We start from the raw sequence: 26,171 nt of genomic DNA on the forward strand, positions 1-26,171 counted from the left end.
GCCGGGGGCACAGAATAAGCTGTGAGGGGACACTGGTGGGACAGCTGACCCCAAGTGACCAAAGGGATATTCTGAACTGTATGGCACCATGTTCAGCATTGGAGCCGGCAGAAGGAGGAGCAGGGGACTTTCAGAGTGATGGTGCTTCTCTGATCCAATACCTGTTACATGAGATACAGCCCTGCTTTCCTGGGGACAGCTGAACACCTGCCTGCTCTGGGAAGTAGTGAAAGGATCCCTTGTTTTGCTTTGCTTGTGTGCACAGCTTTTGCTTTATCCATCAAGCTGTCTTTATCTCAGTCTCTTCATCCCAACCCATGAATTTTCTCACTTTTACTATTCTGCTTCTCTCCCCCATCCCAGTGGTGGGGAGTGAGTGGCTGCCTGATGCTCATTTGCCAGTTCTGCTTAAACCATGCCTCTACATGAGATACTGACCAGGCTAAGTAATTTCAAATATTTTAATTGTTATTGTAAACACTGAAAAGAGACATGGTAAGACCTGGTTTTCCAGATGACACACATGTTGCTACTATTACTGTTTCCTTATGATAGTGGCCTAAAAAAAACCCCACAACCCTGAGGTATCTGTCTTCTTACATGTTTCACATAAACTCAGTATTCAAAGTCATGCTCTGAAAAGCTCACTGTATAACAAAGAAGAGAGTTCAACTTAATTTTAAAATGAGACTAAGAAACGGAGGCCAAGAGAGAATAAGTGACCTTCCAATTTTATACAAAGGCTTTGTGTCCATATTGGGAATTAAACTGGGATCTTTTAAGTCCCAAATCAGTGCCTTTATCACAAGATCAACCTTCACTTTTGTTTATCTTTACAAAATATCCTTTATTATTACTTTAGTGTTCATTTAACTGTGTGAATTCTAAGTTTAGAACTAATTTGAGCCTGGAATAGCAAGAGGGATGGCAGGGAAGCAGATTGTGAACCAAATTTGCAAACATGCTCTGCAACACAGCTGAAGTTAAATTCTGGCCACAGCAAAAACAGTGGCAAAACTCCAACTGACATCACTGCACTGGTTTCCACAACTCAGGCCTATGTGCCAGAACTTTTCAATAGCCTTTCAGTGCTCTAGCAGTTCTAGGAGGGATTTATTTAAGTTTATGGGCCAAACCCACAGCAATTCACAATAGGCTGAAGTATGGTTTAGAAATACACAGGAGTCCAACAGTGTCAGAGTCACTCCAGTGTCCCCTGCTACCAGACTACAACATGCCTTCAGGTGTCTCCATGGGGATGTCTGTAGTGGTTTGGTCTAAAATACTCATTACTGTTTATCTGCTGTGAGATAAGAATTAGGAGAAATGCAAAGCAGGCACCAAACTTGAAAGAATACAAAGAAGTTTATTAACAGACCTAAAAGAGGGGAAAAAAAAAATTATACCACCTTCAGAACTCTCCTCCTCCCCCCACCTTCCTCCCTTCTCCCACTGACAATGTGAAAAGACAACCCTTAAGATGTTCAGTCTGTTTACCACTTCCATAATAACCTTGTTCAGTCCACTTAGAAAGAGAAGTCTCTTCTTGCTCATGCTATGAAAACATTATCACAACGAGACAGCCGCCCACTTCCAAATATTGTTCAGTCCATTTAGGAAGAGGAGTCTCTCTGCCTGCGTGTGAGTCCTTTCCCCCGACTTGCAGCTTTTCCCGCAACTGCTTTCGAGGGTCCACTCTTGAAGTTTTTTGGGGTACAATTTTAAGGTTGAGCCATTCAAAAACAAAAACAGAGGCCCTTCTCCTTCCCTGGGAGCAAAGGGTCTTCATCATCTTCATCTTTAGGACTATCTCTGGGAGCATCTCTAGGAACTGAGGTTTTCTCCTTTCCCGTTTGGAGCAAAAGTCCTCATCTGATCCATCTCTCCCTGTCCAAACTTCTCATGAAATTACAGCTGTGTCAGCATCTGCCTATCTCAGCGCAGGTGCTTTTGCTCACGGGTTGAACACTCCACCCCCCATATCTTCATGAAATTACAACGGGATACTCTGCTATATCATAGCTTCACAACAGAATTTCAGCTTTAAGCATCTCCTCTCTCTCTTCCCTCAGGTTTTCAGCTCTTCACAGCAATAAAAGGGTTAATCTCACCTCAGCTCTAAGAGAATGTACAGAAATGTTTTGTTCCTTATACTTCTTCTGGAAATTTGTCCGTGACACAAATATTAAGGTTATTAAGCCCGTCAGTAGTACCAGGTTCAAAGATATTTAAGACATTTAAATAGCTTTGTGTATGAGGCACTAATCAAGCAACAAGGTTTAGATGGAGACCTTTTGATGACTGCTTGGGTTTTAACTGTACGCACTGCTTGTACTTTGAATACTGTGAGAACACAAGCGGATTTTGAGGAAGACTTTGCTAGCTTGATTAAATAACAGAAGCAAACAGCCTCCTGGATTGAGAATGAAGCGGGGAAAAATGAATTTCAAAACCTACCAGTCAAGACAGCAGCATGAGTTCAGGAGAAGACAGACACACCATTACGTTGTGTGGCCACCTTTTCAATTTAATGCCCAGGAAAAAGGTTGGAGTCTTTTTCCCCTCCCCAGCGTGTGGTATCTAAAGGAAGGTAACACCTTTGTAAAACTTTACACAGTCAAGTACTGACTGTTCATCTACTTGTCTTCCTAGAGACTGGAGAACTTGAGAGCCTGATTTTCATACCATAAAACACAAGAAGAAGATCATATTTTAAGTGTTGTTCATTGGTAGTGTTAGGACTGTGGTATATATCAAAAGGCTGTGAACAGCTTGAGTTGAATGCAAGCTGAAACCAATAAAAATCTCTAGGATAGCATCTCCTCTAATGTGTTTAATAAAAGTTGGATGAACTTTCTATTTGACTCAAAGGAATGTAATCTTTTCCAGATACAACCTGGGTCTTTGTTTATTTTTTTTTTAAGATATTGCTTAAGGATCAAGGCTTCACAGAGGGCAGTGTGTAGAAGGACATTGTAAAACAAAGCTCTTCCCACTCAATTCTAGTGGCCAAAAGTCAATAAAAACTGCTTCTAAGAAAAAAGGAAAGTTCTGAAGTGCCTTGAGAACAGACAAAACGGGGGGGGGGAGGAGGGGGCATGACAGCAGATAGTGTTACTCCTGGGATCAGAACTGCAATGCTGACTGCAACAAACCCAAGACAGCTGCACAGTGGGAGAAGCTCTACACTTGCGCAGCTGGTAAGCTTCAGATAAAACCTGAAGTTTCAGCAGACTGACGTAATACAAGCTCTTTCAGTTATTTCCCTTTTAAAGGCAAGTTGCTTGCCTCATGTTATTCACTGCCCCTTCAGCTGTGTTTGTATTCAACCCTTGAACTCCAGGCAGCTAAAAACACAGACACTACCTTGGAGTAAACAAAATAGAGTTTCTCATAATGAAGACTCTTAAACACACCCATCCATAAAGCTTTGAGCATGGTATAGGAGACACATGCAGTCAGCCCCCTCCTGCACACTGCATTTAAAGCAATCCTAAAGGGAAGGCTACAGCATTTCATAGGCTGCTCTCCCAGTACTACTATGAGGGACCACTGAGAAGTAAGTTATTCCTGATAGTAGGAAACATCTGTCTAGATCCCCCTTGGTCCAGCAGGGAACATCAGGCAGATGTGAAAGTTATAATATTTCAGTGCATGCCTGAGTGAATGATTGTTGCAAGGAGAAAGGTGCTTCTTACCACAATCTACTGGGAGAACCAGGCAGGATGAGAAGACTTGAAGCATGTTAGTAAGAGAAACCTGAGAAGTCAGAGCTAGGACGGTAGTGTCAATGTCCATCTTTTCAAAGGAATCTGGTAATTATGGACAGGCTGACTCTCTAGAGGCACAGGAAGAGGAAGGCTACCTAAGAAGTTCTGAAGTATTAGAAGAATAATTAGATACTGGATCAACCCATAAGGTAGAGACAATGTGTACTTGAAAATTTTCACAGGAGAAAAGGAGTTAGACAAGACAATGGGGATTTCCTCTCCATGTCCAAGTACAGACATCTGAGGGAAGGCATAAATTAACATGGGAGAGTCCTATTCCCTGCATGGTCACCAGAGGCATAGCTCAGAGGAACACTGCTCTCAGGTGGCTTAGCAAAGCTCCTGTGCTGTAGACAGGATGGGATTAGTACCAAAACCTAAAAGACCTGTTAACTGCTGCAATTGCTGTCATGCTAACGACAATTGGGAGCAAGTATGTCTCGACCTAGGAGAAGACAATAACTCCCAAAGCATTTGCTCTTTGTATGAGGACGGAAAAATACGAAGAGGTTTGCCAGTTGAGAAGGCAAGAAGAGGGAGACACAATAACAGTGCCAAACATCCACAGCCTCTGAGGAGCACCTGAGACACGGTGGGACTTTTACCATGGAAACTCACACACCTGCTGCAAACCAGATGAAGTGACTGCAAAGTTAAAAGTTCACTCAGCACCAAGCAGACGGCAAAGGTTGACACATGTTCACATGGCACTAGAACTGGGGCAGGGATGGAGAAACATCCAAAATCAGGCAAGTCCCTGGCACCACTCACAGATGAGATTTACATGGTTTATTTTCCAGACAATTAGGTTTGGAAGTTGATACCATTAGCTACAAGGATTCAAATAAAGTCTCTGAATGACTGCAAGAGTTTTTCCAGCAAGTTTACAGTTGTCAACACGCAAGTTGGCAGCCAAAGTGGCTGAAGCGTGTCCAATGGCTGCATTTCATTTAGTCCCCATCCACCCACATGGCTGATAACCTCCCTTTGTTACTTTGGAGTGGGTGGGAGCAGATGGTCACATCAACTGGAGACAAGAGAAAACAGAGCTGAAACAACCTCCTGAAGGAAGCACTGAATTTGGTCTGACACGCTCACATCACCTGGTCTTCACAATCTGCAGTACCAACACTCCTACTGCCTCCCCAGACCAGGGCTACAAGGAAATTTACCTTGATATTTAGCTAAGTTTTCTTTACCATAGTATCAAATCATAGTTTCTAGTCCTATTGCCAGGGGACAGAACAATTTATTTCCTTTTTTCTCTGTAGCAACTTATGTACTAGAAAAATGTATCTTCTCTTCCCTTTGTCTTCTCTTTTGAGACAAAACCAGAACTTTTCAGTCTTCTCTCGTTAATCATGATTTTAGGACTCTAATCATATGTTCTCCTTTATAGATTCTACAGTTTTGAAGTACAGTACTCAAAACTGGACACATTCCAGCAAAGTATTACTAATGCCATGTAAAGCCAAAGGATTATTTTGAGTTTTATGGATCATGTTAATACGCTGTTTGTTTTCAATGGTGTAACACTACTGTTTCCTGATATTACTTAAATATTGCTTCTCTTTGGACTACACAGGTCATTGTGCCTACCTTCATACTTTGAACCTAATTTATTGGAAAGTGGCCTAAAAAGCACCTAAATCAAAATTATATGACCTTTAACCTTGGCCTTCAACATGTTTGTAACCCCTTTGACATAACAGTCTCCTAAGTTTCTTTTCTGCTTAAATATTTAACACTTTTTAGCTTGCTACTCTTCCTCTTACCACATAGAGTACCTCTAGCTAATTACCTCCACAGGCATCTTAAACCAGCTAATTTAAGAACACAGACAGACCTGGAGAAAAGAAAAAGGCAGATATTGAGCAGTAAGGGCTTCCCTACTTGCCAGGGAAAAGAAAGAACACCTTGACAAGATTACAATCAGAAATTACCGGAATTACTCAATTTACTAACAGCAGACAGCCAAACACTTCCAAAGATGGAAGCTGGACCAGTGCTTAGCAGGAACTCTGTTTTTGTAACATTTCATTATACCATACATACTACTTCTAAGAGTACCTACTGATGGCAATGGAAACAGATGCCTTGCCCTTGCAAATTACTTCAAAGAACAAACTCCCTGTCACTGCTCTCTAGTTCCCTCCCTTTGTCAGCAAGTATCCCAGTTTTGCAGGGAAGTCCCTTCTTTTTCTAAAAGAGCAAAACAAATTTTCACACTCTCATCCCTCTGTCTGTAGAGCACTCAGCCCAGATTTCCATCTTCTTGCTTTCACTAAATCCCACTCTATTCCTTGGCTATCTGGCAAAACCCTGGATGTGAGTGCTTGTGGGCTTGCAGTGTACTGACTCCCCTCTCAGTGTGGAAGTGGGGGCCATGCAGCCAGGTGATGATATACATGATAACTGCTCTAAAGCAGTAGAGAAGGCTTTCCTAGAGCAGGTGACAGACTAAGTGCATGTTTACCCAAGTCACAGAACTCTGCCCTGTCTTCCCACTGGACAGCCTTCTCTCTAAAACCTTCAAATATTCCCAGAGGCAAGCAAAACTTCCTAAAAGCAGACAGTTCCCTGTGTTATCCACAGGAGAATTGGATTTTCTGAAAAATCATCTATTTTTAAACTAATCTTTGAACTCAAAAGCATAAAAACCCCAAACTGCCATGCTCTTCTGATACAGCTTTTATCCACTTGGCAAAGCCCCTCTTCACCATCTATTTTACATTTCTTCATTTGCAGCAGGAAGACAGCTATGGACTTTGTACCTGAAACTTCAACAGTAAATGATGTTCTCAGGAAACAGAAATTGTATTAAATTATTTTCAATTATTCCAGAATCTACTTGTACATGAAAATTACCAAATATAACTTTAAGAGGAAGCGATTGTTGAGAGTGGGGGGGCAAGTGCTTTGCCTGCAGAAAGAATACACCATAAGGTAAAGAGAAATAGAAGCAGGAAGCATTTCCCTTTTTGGTAATACCTTCTTTAAACAACTGATAATCATTGGCCTAATGCTGTTGCCTTTGCATAATTCTTGTTCATTTCTGTGCCTTTGGGACGTGTATATTTCAGAGTTAACTAATCAGGGTTGCTTTTGGCCTCAAGTGCCAAGATCATTTCCATACAGAACAGTGGGTTGAAAAATTGTATCTGCTTCAGTGATGACTGTCCTACATAAACACTGACTGGGTTGTGAAACCAGAGAAGTCATTCAGCTGTGTATATTTTAAACACCAGCTCTTATCTTTAATGTTGCCAAAGCAGCAAGATGATTGACTGGCCAGTGGTGCTCATTCACTGAGAAGAAGTCTTGTTTTACTGCTGAGATGATTCATTCCACAGAGTCTTGCTAGAATCTGGGGTCCTTCCACAGATGTCTAGCCTGAGAACTTCTAATTACGGTTTTTAAAGAAACTGTATTTAATAACCATTAGTAAACTTAAGTGCTAGTTACTGTTCCTAGGCAGGAAGAGATATATAAGCAGGCTATGTACTAAAATTATGTAATTACACTTCTAATGTTCCCTGACTTTGAGATTACCATCTTACATGGGGGAGGAAAAGAGTTTTTGTGCATATTTTCTTAGGTTTAAAACCAGAGCAAAACTCAAAGCCTTAACCAATCTGCTGTCACATCAGGTCACACTGACATAACACGTTCAAACATAATGTGTCTGAGGGCTCCAGCTTTCAGTTAATGTTTTCTCTAGAGCAAACTGTGTAATTGGTAAAAGCAACAGCCTTAACTTCTAGATAGCCACATCTGGAGTGGGGGAGAGAAATACACACCCTACACAGTGAACTGTGTAACTGTTTTCTAAAGCAGGAAACAGCAAGACCTGGGATTGTAAATTCAATTTGAAATGCCTTACAAAAATGCTTCCAGTAATTGCAGGTACCTTTCCATGTACTCTATTCCTCCAGCTCCAGCTTCTTCTGCTCTTCTCATCTCCCACCCATCATTTCTCAGCCTATTCTGCACTACTGTACATTTATAAATATGCCATATATCCCTTTTACTTCCCCCTTTGACTCAGAAACAGACAGAATTTTTTAATTATATTTTTAATATAATAGATTGCCTAGGAAAGTCTGTGTGACTTTCTAAGCCAACAAAGCAATGAGTCAAATTCTGCTCTGGATTATCTCCCACAGATTCACTGGACTAATGCTAAGGAGGAATTTGGCTCTAAGACTTTTGTTAGAAGAAGTGATTACATTCACAAGTCATTGACCAAATAAAATTTTAAAGTCATCCAGTAACACGGGGAGTACAACAGCACAAGCAAACATCTGAACATGAAGCAGATTAAACAAGCAGATGCCAAGGGCAATAAACTAATAAAGAAATGTAGATGCCTTTGACTTAGGCCAGACAGACATTTATTGGAAGCCAAGATTAGTAAGCCTTACCACTCAGAGTTACGTGATCGTCTTTGGAGGCACTGTGTGTTTCTTTTAACTGGATCTCTGAGCTCACATCCACTTTTCTTCCAGACAGCTCTAAATAGGCTTTGAGAGATGCAGGTACCTTGACTGTGATTGAACCTGGTATAAATTTAAGTGAAAGCTAGTTAGTTTAACGCTGAGATCAAAGCATGAAACAGGCCATTATTTCACTAACTTGAATCAAATAATCATTTGGTTGTGCTTGGTTGGGATTTTTTAAAAGTCTTCAGACACAGTAACCTCTTTTTTTTTTGGTTACTGAAAGGATAAATGAAGGTATCTTCATTTATCATAAACAGGGCACTGCATGTCTCATGTAGAAAATGGTATCACAGCACTTCCTTTGCAGACATGAAAATAAATAATGACATACACTTCCAGCAATGTATTTTGGTAGAGGATCTTATTACAGGAATGATCAAGGAAGCAAACATAATAGAACTCACAACTATTATGACTTTAGATTTATCTTCTAGTTACATACTGACATTCCTGAGCAAGGACAGGGCATCATAGTTGACAAATAATCCAGTCACTGTGTGGCACACAATGAAAGGATTGCTCCTCTGGAAGGATAAGACACTACTCACATACTGTGAATGCTGGCAACTATCTTTGCTTTACTGCTCAGGGTAAGCTGTTCACATCCTCCAACAGATGCAGTCTCAAAACTGACAAACCAGTTTAGACTATGCATCACTAAAAATGTAAACTAGTAGCAAAATTGCAGCATTGGTGGCCTGAATAATTCTGCTTTGACATTAAACCCAGAAATTCTGACTTCTGCTTTTCCTAAATCTGTGCTTCTCTGCATTAGACCAAAGGCAGACACTGGGCCCCCAACCTGCCTACATTAGTCATCTTTGTAATAACTCAGTCACAGTTTGGAAGCTCTGTCCTACACATTAGATCAAAAACCTGAAAAATTCAGAATAGTCTTATATGTGCTTCTCAGTTTTTGCTCAATTTCAACACTCACATTAGAAAAACATAAAACAATTTCTTGACATACATCCCAAAAGCTGAAGAAGAACATAGTAAGAATAACAGCTAAGCAGCACCAGAAAGCAACCCTAGCTAAGCAACTTAGACTCAGCAGAATCACTTGCCTGTGACAGTTTTGATGAACAAGTAACTTCCAGCATAATTTAGGCCTGCATTTTGCTGGATACATAAAAGCCTTAGAATAAGAAAGGGAAAAGGTCTTCATCTTTGGGTCCTCTTTGGAGAGTTGCTCAGTGATGACTCATAAAAACCAACACACATGCAGCTCATTTATCACAAATGGGACATTTTCTACATTGCAGCTGTCAGCAGTTATTCTGAATTTACAGGGTAAACAGAAACAGAACTTCAACTTTGTCTGCACTAAGCTGTGCTGCCAGAAGAGATGTCAGAAAATATTTTGAAAATAACATTAATTAGCTTTTATTAAATACATTCCACTTTGCTACTATCTCAGAGACATTAACTTAGCAATAAGTGATACGAAAGATAACCAAGAAATAATAAAAAAATAAATTTCTTTGCACTAATGAAACCAAAACAGATTGCACAGAAAGATGAACAAATGATTTTAGTGCATTGACGCCATCAGTCACATTTTGAGTAACTGTTAGATTTTAACAGGGTACAGGCATTGTCTCACAGGAGACACAAGTGTACCAAATACCATGTTCATTTAAACCACCTGAAGTGCCTGACATGACATTAAAGTCAAGTATAAAAATGCTGTAGTGTGTTTTGGCTTGTTTTGGATTTTGTTTGTCTGCATTTTGTTTTTTCAGGGTTGCTTTTTCAAAACTAGGACTAACAAGATGTACTCAGGGCTATGCAATGTGCAGTATCATATCTTCTGAATGGCAAAACTATGAATTCAACTTTAGGTGTGAGCTTTTAACTAAGAAGTAAGATTTTAGTGAGTAAGCAGGTGAGAAAATGAAGGAAATGTGGTAGGGTAAGGCTCTCCCATCTTTGCTTTTCTGCCTTCAAATTTTCATAGTAGGACATTTCAGTCAGAAGACAGGAAAAATAAATGTGTGTCAGTTATCACTGCACATACAGCATCATGGAGAAAACTGTGCTCAAAGCAAAGGAACACTGTAACCCTAGTCAACTCTGCAGAATTCTGCTGGGTATATTGCCAGGAAAAAAAAAAGAAAAACATTCATAAACACAAACATTTGTAATCCATCTTAAGTATCCTTGTCCCTTACAGAGCTTATTGTATTTTAAGTATTTACAGACATCTTCCAATAATGAGGCAAAATGAAAATGTAAATAACCAACAATCACAAACTATTTTTTACAGACAGATAAAAAACCCAAAACAAACCCTTATCCCCTTTTCTTTTACATCAAAATCTGCCACAAAAAATATTTGATTTAGTTTGCTAACCTTTCTGGGATTTCAGATCCACTTTTCTTAATTGACTGACATAAACATCTATCGTCCCATGATATGTAGAAGCTTTTAGACTTCCATCTGATGAATCTAAAACACAAAAGGAAATAAAAGAACTTGTGTATCATTCACTCTTTTAAAAGAAACATTTGCCATGAACTTTCTTTATACCTCAAACTCATTTTTGTCAATTCTTCTGTGTTTCAGAAGTATAATAATTTACTGAATGTCAGATTTTACTTAAAAAAACAAGTTTCTGAAAAAAACGTACCTCCCCAGTCCAGAATTGGGGCACACAATCCTACGGCTGGAGCTCTGCAGTTGTTCTACATCTACAAGGCCTCAACTGCACTGCACATCTTTCTACAGGAATGTCTTTATCTTTGTGTGAAGATCAAGCACCAAACTTGAACACTGAGATCTATTTTTATTTCCAAAAGAGTTCATTTCCTCAGACTCTGTGCAGGGAGAACTTTACCCTGGAAAGCTGCCCCATACAAAAACCAAGCAGTTGTTCACTGAAACATCTTGTTACACAAATAACTGAGTACAGGCTTTGTAAACGCTGATTTACTACATCTGAATTATCAACAAATGTTTAATATAGCAAGAAAACACCATTTGTTCTGTGCCCTGAAAAAGGGAGGCCTAAATTTTCTTTTATACCTTATTAGCTGAAATTTATGATCATAAAACTTTGTGAAGAAGTGCTTTTACAAATAGAAAGTCTTGAAGAAGCTTTAATTGTGCACTTGAGTAGTCTTTAATTATTTGCAATGTATTCCATTTTAAAATACATAGACTTTCAAAATATCCCAAATAGTTTACTTTCAAGCTACTGAACAGACTTATACCTAATAAAAATTGCAAAGAAATTATGAAGAAACTCTAGAGGAGCATAAAAAAATTACATTTGTACACGAGCAAAAGGCAGTTACTGAAAGGTATTTTTAGAGACAATGCTAGAAATTAAAGTATTGGCAAGAAATCCTGAGGTAGAGACTGGTTTCTGCATATGCATAGAAAAAACCCAACAGTCAAACTGTCATAAGTAGCTAAAACAATAAAATCAAACCTTAATGAAACTTCCCATTTTAAGAAGTAAATGCATAATGAGAGAATGAACTAGATTAATCATAACAAGGATGTCTCATATTAATGTTTTATGCTTGCCATACAGTTTTAGCTCTAAGTAAACTCATCCGGAGGTTTTCTGATCACAGATCTCAAGCACAGATGCCAAAGATCAGTGCATTACTTACAACAGCAGAAACATGGAAAAGGATCATTATTCTATAGCTAAAGCTGATTTCTTTGGAGGGGAAAGTAATTTAAAAAAAAAGCAGCTAATCCATACTTAGTCACTTGAGAAACTGAGAAGGGCTTTGACTAAAAAGAAAACATTAATAACTAGAACTGGATGTGACTGCTTCTGCCATCTCAAGACTTTGAATTAAAGAAGGTCTGTTCAAAATCTGAAAAAAAAAATTAACTCTTCATTAATAATGAAGAGTTTTGCTTGTGTAAGTGAAAATGAAACCTCAGTTTTAACTGATGACTTTTTAAAAGGTTGTTCATAATAGTAAAAAAATTGAACTCATTAGAACTAGAAAATTTGACATACATCAACCTTTTTTATGAACATTTTAAATAGTGATCACTTGAGGTTTTCATGCAAAAGCTGTTTTTGCAGATATTCCTCATCAAATTTAGTAATGGCCAATTACCAAATCTTCACATAATCCTGACAGAGATTTTGTTGGCAACAGATACAGGAAACATCCAGCCTTTGACTCTTCTGCTTTAAACAGAACATATAATAAGTTCCTTTATCTGTTGCAGGAAGAAAGAAGAGTCTCCAGTGACAGAACAGCAGCTCTCTCCAGGGAGAACAACTACAAACAGTCCACAAACCACCAGCTGATGGTGCTTTAGAGGGACAACCTTTATCCAGTGAAGCCCTTCTCTTCCCACTCCTCAAACGCCAAAGTAGCTCCTGTGAGATTCTTCCCAGTGGGAAGATAACTTTTGTGAATCTGCAACACTGAACAGTGTTCTTTCCTAGATCTTCAATTAATATATATTAAAATAAAAAGAATTCTCATTTTGTGAGAGACTGGATTCTCTTTGCAGAAGGCATCAATATGAATGAAGGATGCAGGAGGAGGGCAGTAAGGACAGACTCACCAGGGCACAAATTTACCAGGGAAGACAAAAATAACCTCAAGGGGAATAGAACACTTTTCCACTGAAGAACACTGTTTTGGGAGGACAACTTGCCAGATTCTGACTCCCAGAGTACCTCACTAATACAAAGTTTCCCATGGCTGAAGAAACTACAGCAGAGTTTCAAAACCACCAAGAAGCTTGGCAGCACTAATCAAACACCAAACCTGGCACTACAGTACTGTACAATAAACAACTGTTATGCTTTGACCTATGGAAGTAACATGAAATATATTTTATGGAAACAACTGAATATGATTTGTGTCATGAATGTTACAGATACGATATTAAATACAAGTCTGTAGATACAATTAAGAATACCAAAAAACATGGAATTGTTCATCACTTCTGCAAAGTCCATAAAGATGCTGTTTTAAGTTTGTGTCTCTAGCTCTTAGCAAATAAAGGGGAAAAAAATGCAAACAGATTAAAAACATGCCCAAAGTTGAGGTGATAGAACAAAAAAGTGCCCAAATCTAAATAAATAAATAAATAAATATTTCAACAATGAAAGATTATCCTATACTAAGAAGCACAGGCTGACAGGACAAAATACATAACAAATAATAATGGAGACAATACATATTTTATGGTTATGACAGAACAAACCTAAGGCAATTTATTTTCAAATATATACCCAGTTAGCTGATATGAATGCAAATAACTGAAGGTAAAAATAAGGAAAAAAAAGTACAGTTTGAATTCAGAGTTTGCTAAGGACTGACAGGGGAAAAGTTTTCTGCAGGTTTTTCAAGGGGAAAAACAAGGACAAAGCCTTTTACTGGAAATGGAACAGATGGTCACTCTTGAGCAGCTTCAGCTATTTAAGAATTTACTGGTACTATAGAAAAAAGATGAAAAAAAAGGGCACAGTGAAGCAAGATGTCCTTGGCAAAGTCTTTGTTAAGTTTTATAAAAAATTAACAGAGCTTGAAGAATAAGACCTAAGACACATAACTTGAAAGACTGCATAATTAAAGATCAGTGAAAGGCCTGCAAAGGTAACATTTAGTATCACTTCCCCCTTCACTTTATCAGCCAAGCACTAAAGAAAGGATTAAACACAAGTGATCTTTCCTTAAATCTAAGCAAAACCATACTTTTCCTAATAGCACCTAAAGACTGACCTTGTTCATGGTAAAATCAGTAACAAAATCAATCTCAAGAGGAACACAAAATATTTACCATGATTTGATTAGACTAGAGAAAGCATAAAATTACAACATATTGAAAGTGTGATGAAGATTTAATTCCTGCTAAACTAGCTATCTAGTATTGCTTATTAATAGAAAACAGGCAAATATTCTTGTTTTAGTTCATTGTTCCAAAACATAAGAAACTGAAATACATTCACTAAATAGACTTCACTATTATTTATTGTTTAGAGTTCACTAAATTGCACATACTACTGAAAAATCCTTAGCAGTCCTGACCATACTCATCAGGGGGACCTAGCAAAACAAATGATGCAACACACAAAGCAAAGACATCTCTCATGAAAACAATTCCTTTCCTAACCAAGTTACCCAGACTATCCTTTTACCTCTTAATGATCTATTTCCTACCCCAATTTTAAGTTATATTCATTGGTTGTAAAGGCCATAGTTTCTTTTTGATAAATTATTCTGTTGCAAAAAAAACCCAAACAACCAAACCACCTGGCTTGTCTAGTCTGCAGAAAAGGAAGCTGGGGGGCGACCCCATAGCTCTCTGCAGCTTCCTGAGGAAGGGAAGGGCACAAGGAGGTGGTGAGCTTTTCTCCCTGGTGTCCAGTGAAAGGATGCATGGGAATGGTTTTTTTAAGGAAGCATTTTCTTACAGAGAGAGTGGTCAAACACTGGACCAGGCTTCCCAAAGAGGTGGTCATGCCCCAAGCCTGTTAGTGTATAAAAGCCCCTAAACAAGACACTTCACCTCTTGGTCAAGCAGTTGGACTGGATGATCACTGTAGGTGGTCCCTTCCAGGTGAAATAAGGGATAAGGCATTGAGCAAACTGGTCAAACAGGAGGTGTTCTCACACTTTTAGAGTTGAACATCTGGATCTTAAAAGTCTTTTACCTTTACAAAAATCCATAAAAATACCAGGGATGTTTAATGCTCTTTAGGAAAAGATGAAGTCTAACTAGTGCTGTCAGAATTGAAATCTGAAAAATAATGTTTCTTCAACTGTGTCTTAATGTTTAAGCTGAACCTGGTTCATTAAGGAAAATAATCATCATCTGTTGATAGAAAAAGCTACCTCCTATATTAAGAAACCTTTATTTAACCACTCTTCATACCCTATAAGTTTATTTAAGAGAAGGAAAAACAGCCTAGCAAGAAAAATTTAATTCTGTGGTTTAATGAGTAACTCGTAAGAATGTGTCTAGCATTCGTTTTCCAGGAATGTTAACACAGAGCTCTTAGAAACATAAGAAGAGTTGTTAACAGTCCCTGAACAATTCTTAGAGATTGTCCCTGAAAGATGCTTAGTGAGAGACTACAGTTAACACCATTAGCAGAAGTCTTCAAGATTTGGGCCTGAGGAAATCTTTCTACATTCAAAAGACCACTGAGCCTTGTCTATGATTCTGTTACTTCAATTTTCTGCCATAGCAATAATTAGAATTTGAATTTCTCCCTTTGGTGTTTGTGTGCTGTAAAATGCACTGATATAAGGTATACCATAATTGATAGCTCTGAGTTATCCTGTTGTATAAATGCCCAGGTTCCCAAAAAAAAAGGTTTATGAGCCATTTTCATTTCTGAAGGAAAAATTATAAGCATAATAGTTTGAAAAAACTGAAATTATCACAAGCCTTCCCATCATCCCCCCAAATAAGTAATACATCAATTATTAGCTTCCTGATATAAAAATTAAGCATAGCTAATCATTGATAGCAATAAATATAAGATAGAGAACTACATTAAAGGCACAACTGCATTTGATGTACACTTAGTGTTTTGTCATGTCCTTTTATCCCATCTTTATCTGAAAGGTGACACCTAGACTCAGCCTAACTTGTGCAAGGCCCAGAGGCTATTGGGTATCAAGTGAGAGCACATGCCTTGCCCAACCACAAAAGGCTGAGTTTGGAAGGGGTCTTGTTCAGCCACAGTTATCAGTGCTACTCCTGAAAAGGAGGCAAAAACATCTGTGTGAAATCACCTCCTTTTTACTTCCCCTGTGAATATTTAGCTCTTAGAAAGGAAAAGGGAAGAACGAGAGAGAGGGAGAAGGCAGAACCTACCTACTGTGATACTTCCTGTTTTGGTCTGAAGGTTGGTGTTACCTATAATGAAAAGGGGAAAAATGTTAAAAACCATATTATTGAAACATATTATTTATTTTTAATAGCGTTGCTTTACAAACAAAAGTCTTAACACTTGAGGGTAATAATGAAGTGACTCCAGACAAGAAAAACACTGAGTAAAGTCAAAGACACCACCTGGATTTGAGGGAGAAAAAAATGCAGAGAGGCATGTGGAAGGCTAATGCACAACATTGTCTTATTTTATTGGGGCATTTTTTTAAATTGCTCTGATGCTGCAACAGCACTATGGATGATTTAAGTTCAATTGGATGTATGACATAAACAGTTTCTATTTTCCTCTTTTATACACCTATACCCCATCTCTGCTGGAGGGAATCTTGTGTGTTATCTTCATAGGCTACTTCCTGGACCCACTGAACATTTCCTAGTCCCTCCAAACTTATGTGCATGACAACCCCTTGTCAACATTTCCATTGACTTCAATCTGAGTACGTTGGGCAAACTAGAGAACATCAAACAAAAGTGTGTAAGGCACAAAATGCAGAATGGTCTTCTACTGAGCTTGCATCACTTTAAGCAGGCACTGGTGTTCCAGCCTTAAAATTTCAAAATATTTATTCTTCCCTTTCACGTATAACATCAAGAGAATCTGGAAGGAGGGGAGATGTACCTCATAACAGAAAAGCCATCTATACTACTAACAGTCTCTAACTAAACTGTAGAAACTTCTACAGTTCCATGTGTAAATGTCTCATAAAAAATGCTTTAAATTAGAAAGTAAACCACAATATATCATCCCTGCCATTCTCTCATCCTCCCAAGAGAAAGACAAATGAAGAATAAGGCTGATCACAGTAACTGAGTCAGTTTAGTAATACACAGTAGTCATAACTTTCAAGTCTTTCAGAAGAGGTTTTAAAAATTGCAAATGGATCAAGCTCTACCCTATCTTGTGTAACTACACAGTAGTAAACAACCATTAGGGCAGAATGCATTCCACTGTATATGACCTGTATTTTTCTTAGTGGTTCATGGGCTGAAAGCTAGAAAAGCAGCCTATCATCAACAGCTTAAATTCATCTTTTCAAGCACATACTGAACAAAATACTTAGGGGTTCTGAAAATCAGAGCAGAAACAAAAGCATATTTCAATGACCTTGATGAAAGATGTTTGGCTTCACTCCTTGCTGTTTTTAAAAGGCATGTTACAATTATCCCACCCTTTTCCCCATTTTATCATGGCTAACACTTAGTTTGGTACAACCTACAAGAAGACCTAGGGTTTTGTCAGCAGGCAGTTCCCAGGGAGCCAAAGGTAATTATATTCTGTCAGCATATAGCCCCTGGGCCTGCTCTGTCTTTTCTGTTTTGGTAAGTAGATCCTTGAAAAATATTCAACATATAGAAATCAAATTCCTTTTAACCACATACTTATATGGCAGAACCACCAATGCTGTGCAACATCAAGACAATATATTGGTGTGGAAAGCTCACTTCAAACATCTAGCTAGAACAAAAGCTGCTTTTGAAGCAGACAGGACTGTCCTGCTGTGTTGTGTCCTGCACTGGCTACAGACTGCACAGAACTGAATTTTTGGTCATGTAACTGTTCTCTGAAGGCCAACACTTCATTTAGGATTTTTAAGTCAGGCAAGTATTTCTTGGGCACATCAAGGGCAAAGAGAGAAAGACCTGACTAGAGGTAATTACCAGTTTGATTATTACAACCAACTGACTTCAGCATTGTAATGCAATACTATGATATCCAAAATATAATAATTTTAACAGAATATTGATAACAGCGCCTTAGTGTTTTGGGGTTTTGTTGCTTCTGAAGAAAGAGTCATCTTTTCTATCATCTACAAGCTTTGCCTCTACATGAACATTGCAAAATTTCAAATTACAATTTTGTAATCAGGATCAGTAGTATAGGACCAGGGCAAAAGATGGCTTTTGGGATATAAAGGCAACAATTTATGCTGTTATTTATATTCTTTCTTTTTTTTTTTTTTTTTTTTTTTGGAGGCTCTTAACAGGGCAGGATTCTTTTGATACACAAAAAGGAAAATAAACCATTATGCAGCTTTTTACCACTTAAGAAATTAATTTTATTTTCATTTCTTTGTAGACATGTCTGTACTTTAGTCTGATGAGAATTTAAAATGCGAAGTTACAATTCCACTCTACATGAGTGAAATCCAGAAATGTAGCTGAAATGTATGGAACACACTCTGGTATATCATGGGGTACACTTTCTGGAGGGATTATAGAATGCCAAGCTCAAGCATTGGACTGTACTATCTTTGGAAGATGGCAGATACTCTTTGTGTTATTCAAGTCATTGACAAGGCAGTTGTATGTTTGCCCTTTCCTGTATACACATTAGTGACATATGTATTAGCAAATACATAAAGTAACCTCAATAACCATGTTTTCCAGCATGATTCTCTCAGATAATTAAATTGTTACTAGACTATGACAGAATAATAAAAGGTCAAGTGCAAATATAAAGTCCTGCACAGGCTTTACTGATGTAAAGCAGTAAAAGCTGAGTGCTGCTTGCAAAGAAGCTTTGCAGGCAAGGACCTGGGCATCTTGATGGACACCATCTCCAGTGGGAGTCAGTAAAGAAAGTCAACTGCACACTGAGCTGTATGATTAGGAGTATAGACAGCATGTAAAGCCCTCCTGTGAGATTGCATTTAGAATATTGTGTCCAATTTTGTGCTTTCAAGTCAAGAAAGACACTGGCATACTTTAAGGACAGAGAAGGATATTGAGAAGATTAGGGGCCCAGACCAAGCTCCAGGCACTCTGAGAGCATCTTTGTTTTGCTTTAAAAGGAGAAGGCTGAGAAGGAGTCTTCTTGTGGTCTTCAACTACCTAATGGAAGGGCATAGAAAAAAAAGACATTCTTCTCATGGCGATGCAGCAAGAAGGAAGAAGTAACAATAATGGATACAAGTAATAATGGAAATTATGATTTCTTTTAAAAAAATGGTTTTTTCCCCACCAGAAGAATAATTCAGGACTGGATCACGATGTCAAGAAAGGTCATGCAATCTCTGGACTTGAAAATATTCAAAGCTCAACCAGACAAGGCCATGAACAAGCTTGCTCTGAGCCCACTTTAAACATTAGTTGGGAAAGAATTTGATATCTAGTCTAAATTTGAACTAAAGTTATAAAAGAAATTGATAATTAATGCAACTCCACCCAATACTTTGGGACAGCTGCAAAGAGGGGTTTCCTGTTCCTCCCATGTACCCCTTTGTAGAGAAGGTTCACTGTAAGAAATTTCTCAGGATCAGATTTCTTTTTCAAGTGTCAACTCAAAAGCTTAAGAGCACCTGACATCTCTAATGCCTGTTAGAGATGCTGATGAAAATTACCCAAAATCAACTCCTTCAAAACAATGCATTACTCATTTGCCACAGGAGCATGAAGCATGCAAATGAGCAACTGTGAAAGTTTGAGCACTGCCAGTGTCATGAGTGTACAGCCTGCGTTTCAACCACACAATGTGTCTCAGACAGGTTTGTAAAGTCTGTGCTGCACTAGCTTCAATTTTCCCAGAGGAAAAGCAATGAAATCTAGCTTAGTTTTGTGCATGATGAGCTGATTTGATGCCAGCTATAGCATCAGCTGTAGGGAAATGATAACTTTAGCTGCCCAAGAACAATCTGTCCAGGTGTTTACAGACAAAACTATCAAAATTAAACTACCTCATGAGTAAAAACCAGAAGTGAAAGTAACCTTTTTTTTCAACAGAAATTTACAGTAGGAGTTATCTTGTCTGCTAATATGTGTTTGTAAGTGTACTTTAAAAGCCTGTGCTCTTACTATTAAAACATGATTGAGGAACATGATATTTTACAGAAAATGGGGTTTTTTTATCAAAAAAAATAGACTAGAATTACCAAGCAAATGTTAATGTGCAAATTTTTTTAAAACAAACAGCTAAAATAACATTAGGTGTTCCAAACCCATTTAGCAGAGAGGTCATAAAAATAATCCTGAAGAAATGTAAGAAATGTCTGCATAATTTGGATACAATCTATTTGTTTTCACATTGTTCTTCAACTTAATGACAACAGGCATTACTGAAGGAAGTAAGTCATTAACTACAGCAGTTATGATTTCATTTTTGTACCAAGAAAATAAAAATAAACTCTTGGATGTGCACAGAGACATGAACCTGCTCACAAATTGATCACTCCACAATATCATTATATTGTATAACATTAGAAAAAATGAAACAGCACATCTTATCAGATGGAAGCACCAGACATAATACAAGTCTACATGTTAGAAAAATACAAGAACAAGAGGAAAAGCAGCTTATTTCTGTCTTTGGATGCTAAAATTAACTAACAGGTTTAGAAACCATTCTCACACTTAACATAAATGGACAGAGAAATTGCTCCTTCAAGGAAGAAAAAAAGGCATTCTCTAGCAACAGGACAATATAAAATTGCTAAGAAATTGCACCAAATTTTTTCTAAGGGATATAGCTGAAAATCTGGAACTCTGACTGAGATGAGTAATCTTCTTTGTACATCCCCCAGTTTGTTTTACTCAATGTTAAATCACCACAAATGTATTACAGCACAGTTTGAACTCAGTGGGAGTTTTGTTAAGTCAGAAAACCACACCAGACCTGAACCTCAACTGCTGTTTAAATAAAAGACTCTGTAGTTCATTAGTTTTAGTTCTAGGGGAAGGACACTAAAGGGTGGATGGATTAGAGACTGCTAAGAAGTTCTAAGAACTTCTTTTAACAACAGGAACTGTCATCACTCTTAATATAAGGTGCCAGCAAACACACTGGCTATTTCTAATAAAAACTTCTAATTACAACTGTCTCCTACAATAGTTCTTAATAGATTATATGAGCTGCTTCTCCTATGAAGAAAATAAAGGATGGGGAGAGGGGAAGATAAGCCTCCTGACGACTTTCAGTATCATTTTCATTGCTGAATTTTAAAATATTTTGATGTTCTTAGTATGTGTAATATTTCTTTCCTGTAATATACACTTTTTGCTACTAACCACTCTGCTTATGAAATTGTTTTCAAAATACAGTCTCCTAGGTGGCAAAAAAACAACTAAGTGTCTAACAGAGATAGAACTGTTCTACTCATATTCTGTGCGCAGCTGATTTAGTGATAGTCTACTGCATTAGTCCATTTGTTACTGCGAACATTACTGAACACCTTCAAAGCAGCTAAATTTGTGACAGATTTTCCTTCTTACCATGAACACTTCCCAACATAATATCACCAGATTCTGAAGAGAGAGATGCTGATTCTGCATAGAGATACTTAGTTTTCAGCAGCCCATCCTCAGTAGATATGTTGATGGTTGTCCCCTGCAGCTTCTCTATATTTACACTCTAGGAGAAATAAACATAATGCAAATTTGTCATCACAGCTTGAAAAAGCAGAGGGAAGCAACACTATTAAAACACAAAACAAATGGAAAGCTCTTGTTGGTGCAGGACAAATGGAATCAGATTCTTAGTTAAAAGCTACACAGGACAAACCAAAAAACCTCTTATCCAAGAGCTCTGACCTAAGAACTAATGATTCTTCACAACATTCCTATGAGTTATTACATCCATTGTTCAAGTGAAGAACCCAGGTAGTCACAAACAGATAAAAAAACCCCTTGATTTAATATTCAAAAATTAAACACTCCATTTTGAAAAGTAAAAAAAATTATTAACTTTAATAATGAAGACTGAATCTTCAGACAGCATTATGGCACTTAGAGCATTGGTGATCAGTTTTCTGCCACCACAAACTGAAACATCCACTGTCTTTGTTACATAAAGCTATTTATGAAGATTTTTAACTGGCTAACTTTGCAGACATATCTTTGGTGAAGGTTTGCAAAAAAGCCCCACCCAGCTGCCCTTGTTCTCAGCATAATTTTCCTATTACCTTGGTTACTCAGGCTTCTATTCTTGGACTTCAGCCTCAAGACATACAAAGCCTTGAAAAAACAGGGATAAGATCTCCATTTCTACTTCTTTTCAATAGAAACAGAGAGAAAGGATAGAATATGAAAAGTTGCACTATGAATTTGGGAAATCAAAGGTGACAGATGAGATTATCTATGTAAAAGTGATGAGCCACGTGATATAACTTCAATCTATTTGAAAAAACAACAATTCACGTGCTTGTGCAACAACCATATGAAACTGAACTCTATTCTTTCTCAGTTAAATTTGATTTATGGTAGAAACATGCAATAGTTCATACTCAAACCCCTGCTCAATTTGGTTTTATTTTGCTTATGCAGACTTTCAGTGAATTGCACAAAATCCTTACTCATTACAGGAAATGATACATGGCTTTCTAGATCAAACTGTGCCTTACTCGAACTATCTCTAATCTTCCTTGTCATTTTAGCATTGCTATCTTGTGCAAAAAGAGTTGATATAAAAAAATAAATCTGTCTACCCTCCCAGTCTAATATTATATAAAGAATAAGCTGGATGAAGCAAGGGGTATTCTGACAAATAGCCACTAGTGTTACACAAACTCAATGCTGCATTGTGTCCCAAAAATTAAGCTGAAGAGACTGGTTTGGTATGGACTATATGACAGCCAAATTATACTGTGGCCTTACCCACCCATTCATACTGAACTACTAAATTTTAAGATTACAGAATGGACTACTGGCTTAAGACTCTTCCCATGATGCTACAATACAGATTAGGTCTCCAATAATTTAACAGGTTACATTAAACTTCAAGAAAATCAAAATGTTATGCTAGAATTAGAGATACACAACAATCAATATCTACAATCACTGCAGGTTGTAGAACTATGCTACAGATAAAAACAAAACCCAACAGTATTAAGGCCCAATTTGTCACTACTGAAAGGGACAGCAATTGAGCTTTTTCTCTTCTAATGCTTGCAACAAAACCCTAATAACCAGGGATCTTAAACATAAATTTACATTGCATCTGTCCTAAATGCTTTCCACAAAGTACTCCCCCACTCCCTCACCCTGCATGGCAAAATGCAAACCTGCTGTGACACATGGACACAGCAACTAGTAAAGGGAAAGCCACTCATTTTAGGCTATATGATCTAACCTGTTCTAAAGAGTTAAATAACTTGCAAAGAGCATTTCCCATTTGAGCAGGGCCATCACTGATATCAGCACAATGAAAATAGAGTAAAGCACACTTCAAAGAGGAGGAATACAATAAAAATATCTGCATAGTTTGGGTAAAACTGGCTGTCTTGTGACATTCCTAACTAGGAAAAGGAAAGTTCAAAAAGCTACCCTCTTACTATAAAATGCAAGTTTTAACTCTATTTAGATACATTATTTTATGTAAAAATTAAATGCTTTATTGTAAACAGTCTCACACACCAACACATTTACCAGCCTTAACTACCTTTCTTAAAATTACAAAGCAATAAAAAGGGTTGTCTCAGCTCCAGATAAAAAGAAGTTACTATAAACAATAGAAGAAAAACTAGCAATACAACGAACACTTGTTTCAGAACAACCCAAATCAGGGTAGGGGCATGGAGGAGGGGGGAGTCAGACTGCTCAAATATAAGAATAAAAAAGTATTTTAGATGCGGAACGCATGGAAAAAATAGGATTGCTTTTCAATTAGAATAAATATGTTTTCAATCCCAAGTTCTTTAACTCTTGTGGATTTTTGGCAAGAACATAGATGTCTGGCTCTACTAAGCAAGTGTTATAGAAAAGTCCCCATGGCACAGATTAGCTAATAACTCCCCAGTCAAACAAATTTCATTATTTTTGTCCATTGAACCACCAGATCTTCTGGAAAAAAATTCCTTCCCTTGGGCATAGAGCCTTGAGGGTTGCAGTTACTGAAACTGACCACATGCTCAAGTTCCATTGGTTTCATCTGCATAAATCTGAGAATGCTTTTGCACCTGAACACATTTTCAAGCTAACAACTAACATCTTGCTATGTTTAAATAAGACAGACACAGATCCTTCCCCGCATATTCCTGCTCTTGGCATTCCTTTTTGCGCTATCATTGTTCAAATGTTTTACTAGTGTCTTCTCCCATTACCTCCCTTAAAAAATATTCTTCATTTCTCAAGTGCTTAGTGCTTTTTACCACATCCTCTCCCTCCCCACCTCCAGGAGGGGGCTGGAAACGCTGACGGAGCCATAATTACATAATGATGGCTGCAACTGATGGAAGAAACACATACAAACACACAGAGGAGACATAAGGCTGACTGATTATTAACAGAAGTGGTCAACTGAGAAAAGAAATCTGTCCTTCCTAAATACACTGCAAAGTCTGTTAGTGAGAAGTTCAATAAAATAAGCTAAAATATTCTTCTGTAGCTGTGAATTTGTGCTAAAATGACTCACTTCCCTCAAGTTACTACAGCTTTACAACTCTAAGATTGACTTCTTGCAATATTACACACTATATACAAATATTTATGATCACAAAGAATCACTTCAACTTAATCTGTATGAAGATTGTTTTATTGTTTCAAAAGGATGATGTTTCTGAAAAGAGCTAATTTTCTAAAAAGCATTTAAAGGCTCAAAGCAAAACAATTTTCTGAGCTATATTTTCCCATACAGATACAATTATTATACTTATTACATAAAAGGCAGTCTAACACCCACTACAAAGAAACACAGATAAATTAATGTTGACAGTTTTTGGAAAATCCAATGGTAACTTGCTTATTTTACAGCAGGACATTAAGAACAGCTCACAGCTGGCTCTAGGTAAGTGAATATATGATATGGGAACCCAAGCTACAAGGTATGCAACAGTGCCAAACAACACTTCACAGAGGTGATTCTGGATGCCTGGAACGTAACAGTTTTGTCTCAAATCTATCCTTGGCAATGGAGAGTTACCCCCACTCTCCTCCTGATTCTTCCCAGTGCTGTTGGTTTAAAGGGTATCTATGGATTCTGACAGAGCACACATCCAAGCTACTTCCAGGCTTGGCTTGGCTCCACACATTCATACAGCAATGCCTCAGATCTAAAGAATCCTAAAGCAACCAGTTGCATGGACATTATGATACCTAAACACTCAAGTTGAGCCTAAAAACACGACTGGGTGTGACAACTGCAGGGATTTTAGCTCTACATTATTTTAAATAAAAGAGAATTGCCTACTTATGCCAAGAAACAAAACCTGAGCGCAGCTGTTTGTGGTTAGTCTCATACTGCCATCTACTGAAAAAAAGCAAGCTAGTTCTCTACAAAATTGCTTTCCTGTTCATGATTCTTCCCACTGCATCTCATAGCAAGATTATATGTGATTATATTTCTTCAGCTGCAAGGAAATTGGCAAAACCTTCTACTCTCCCATTCTTACAACTGTGTAACACTAGAAGTGTACAGCATGTACAAATATCAAGCCACTATCCACGGGACACTAAATTAAACTCCTGGGCCTTGTGCAGAATCCAAGTGCCTAGGTATCAGCCAAGGAGAAAGTTTAAGAATGCTGTGAGGGGTCTATATAATTAGAGCTGATGGGTTATATCAGTAGAACAACCTCTGTGCTGATGGAATGATCACATGCTTATTCCTGCTTTCTGTGGAGCCTGTTTTTTAATCCAAATCAAGCATAGGATAGTATAATTTAACAGACAAACCTAAGAAACAGTGAAATGACAAACAATCAATGAGGGTTACTTACATATTCTTTAGCACATTCTTCAAATTTAGTCATTTTACAGCAAACAAGCAGAATAAGCCACTGAAAAGAAAGTTTTACTTCCTACATACCCCTTTTTCTGTTGCACAAATATCTGTATTTCCATGAAGTGTTCCAAGACCAATTACTTTGCCACCATTTGTCCGTATAGCAATTTTATGGCTCTGAAAAAAGTTTAAAAATCATACCGTTAGGATAACTTGTTTTCTAGTTATAGTTATCTTGTTCTGCAAGTTGTACCACATTAACCACTGCAAACCTTAGTCCTGCAAGCAGAACCAGGTTCTAAAGAGCTTCACTGCACACAAATTCTAATTAAAATCATTTTGCATAAAGCAAATCT

General features: G+C 37.7%; 1 protein-coding gene across 1 annotated transcript in view; it reads right to left on the reverse strand.

Moving 5' to 3' along the window:
* The window catches only part of FAM185A (family with sequence similarity 185 member A), a 37,959-nt gene that overhangs the window by 1,800 nt on the left and 9,988 nt on the right, over positions 1-26,171 (reverse strand). The window contains exons 3-7 of the mRNA XM_032105499.1: positions 25,900-25,992; positions 21,372-21,510; positions 16,092-16,133; positions 10,629-10,724; positions 8,195-8,329 (exon numbers count right to left, since the gene is read on the reverse strand). Coding sequence (XP_031961390.1) covers positions 8,195-8,329; positions 10,629-10,724; positions 16,092-16,133; positions 21,372-21,510; positions 25,900-25,992 — 505 coding nt within the window. The remainder of the gene's footprint in view (positions 1-8,194; positions 8,330-10,628; positions 10,725-16,091; positions 16,134-21,371; positions 21,511-25,899; positions 25,993-26,171) is intronic.

The sequence above is a fragment of the Corvus moneduloides genome, chromosome 4, assembly GCF_009650955.1.
Source record: "Corvus moneduloides isolate bCorMon1 chromosome 4, bCorMon1.pri, whole genome shotgun sequence".
Lineage (NCBI taxonomy): Eukaryota > Metazoa > Chordata > Aves > Passeriformes > Corvidae > Corvus > Corvus moneduloides.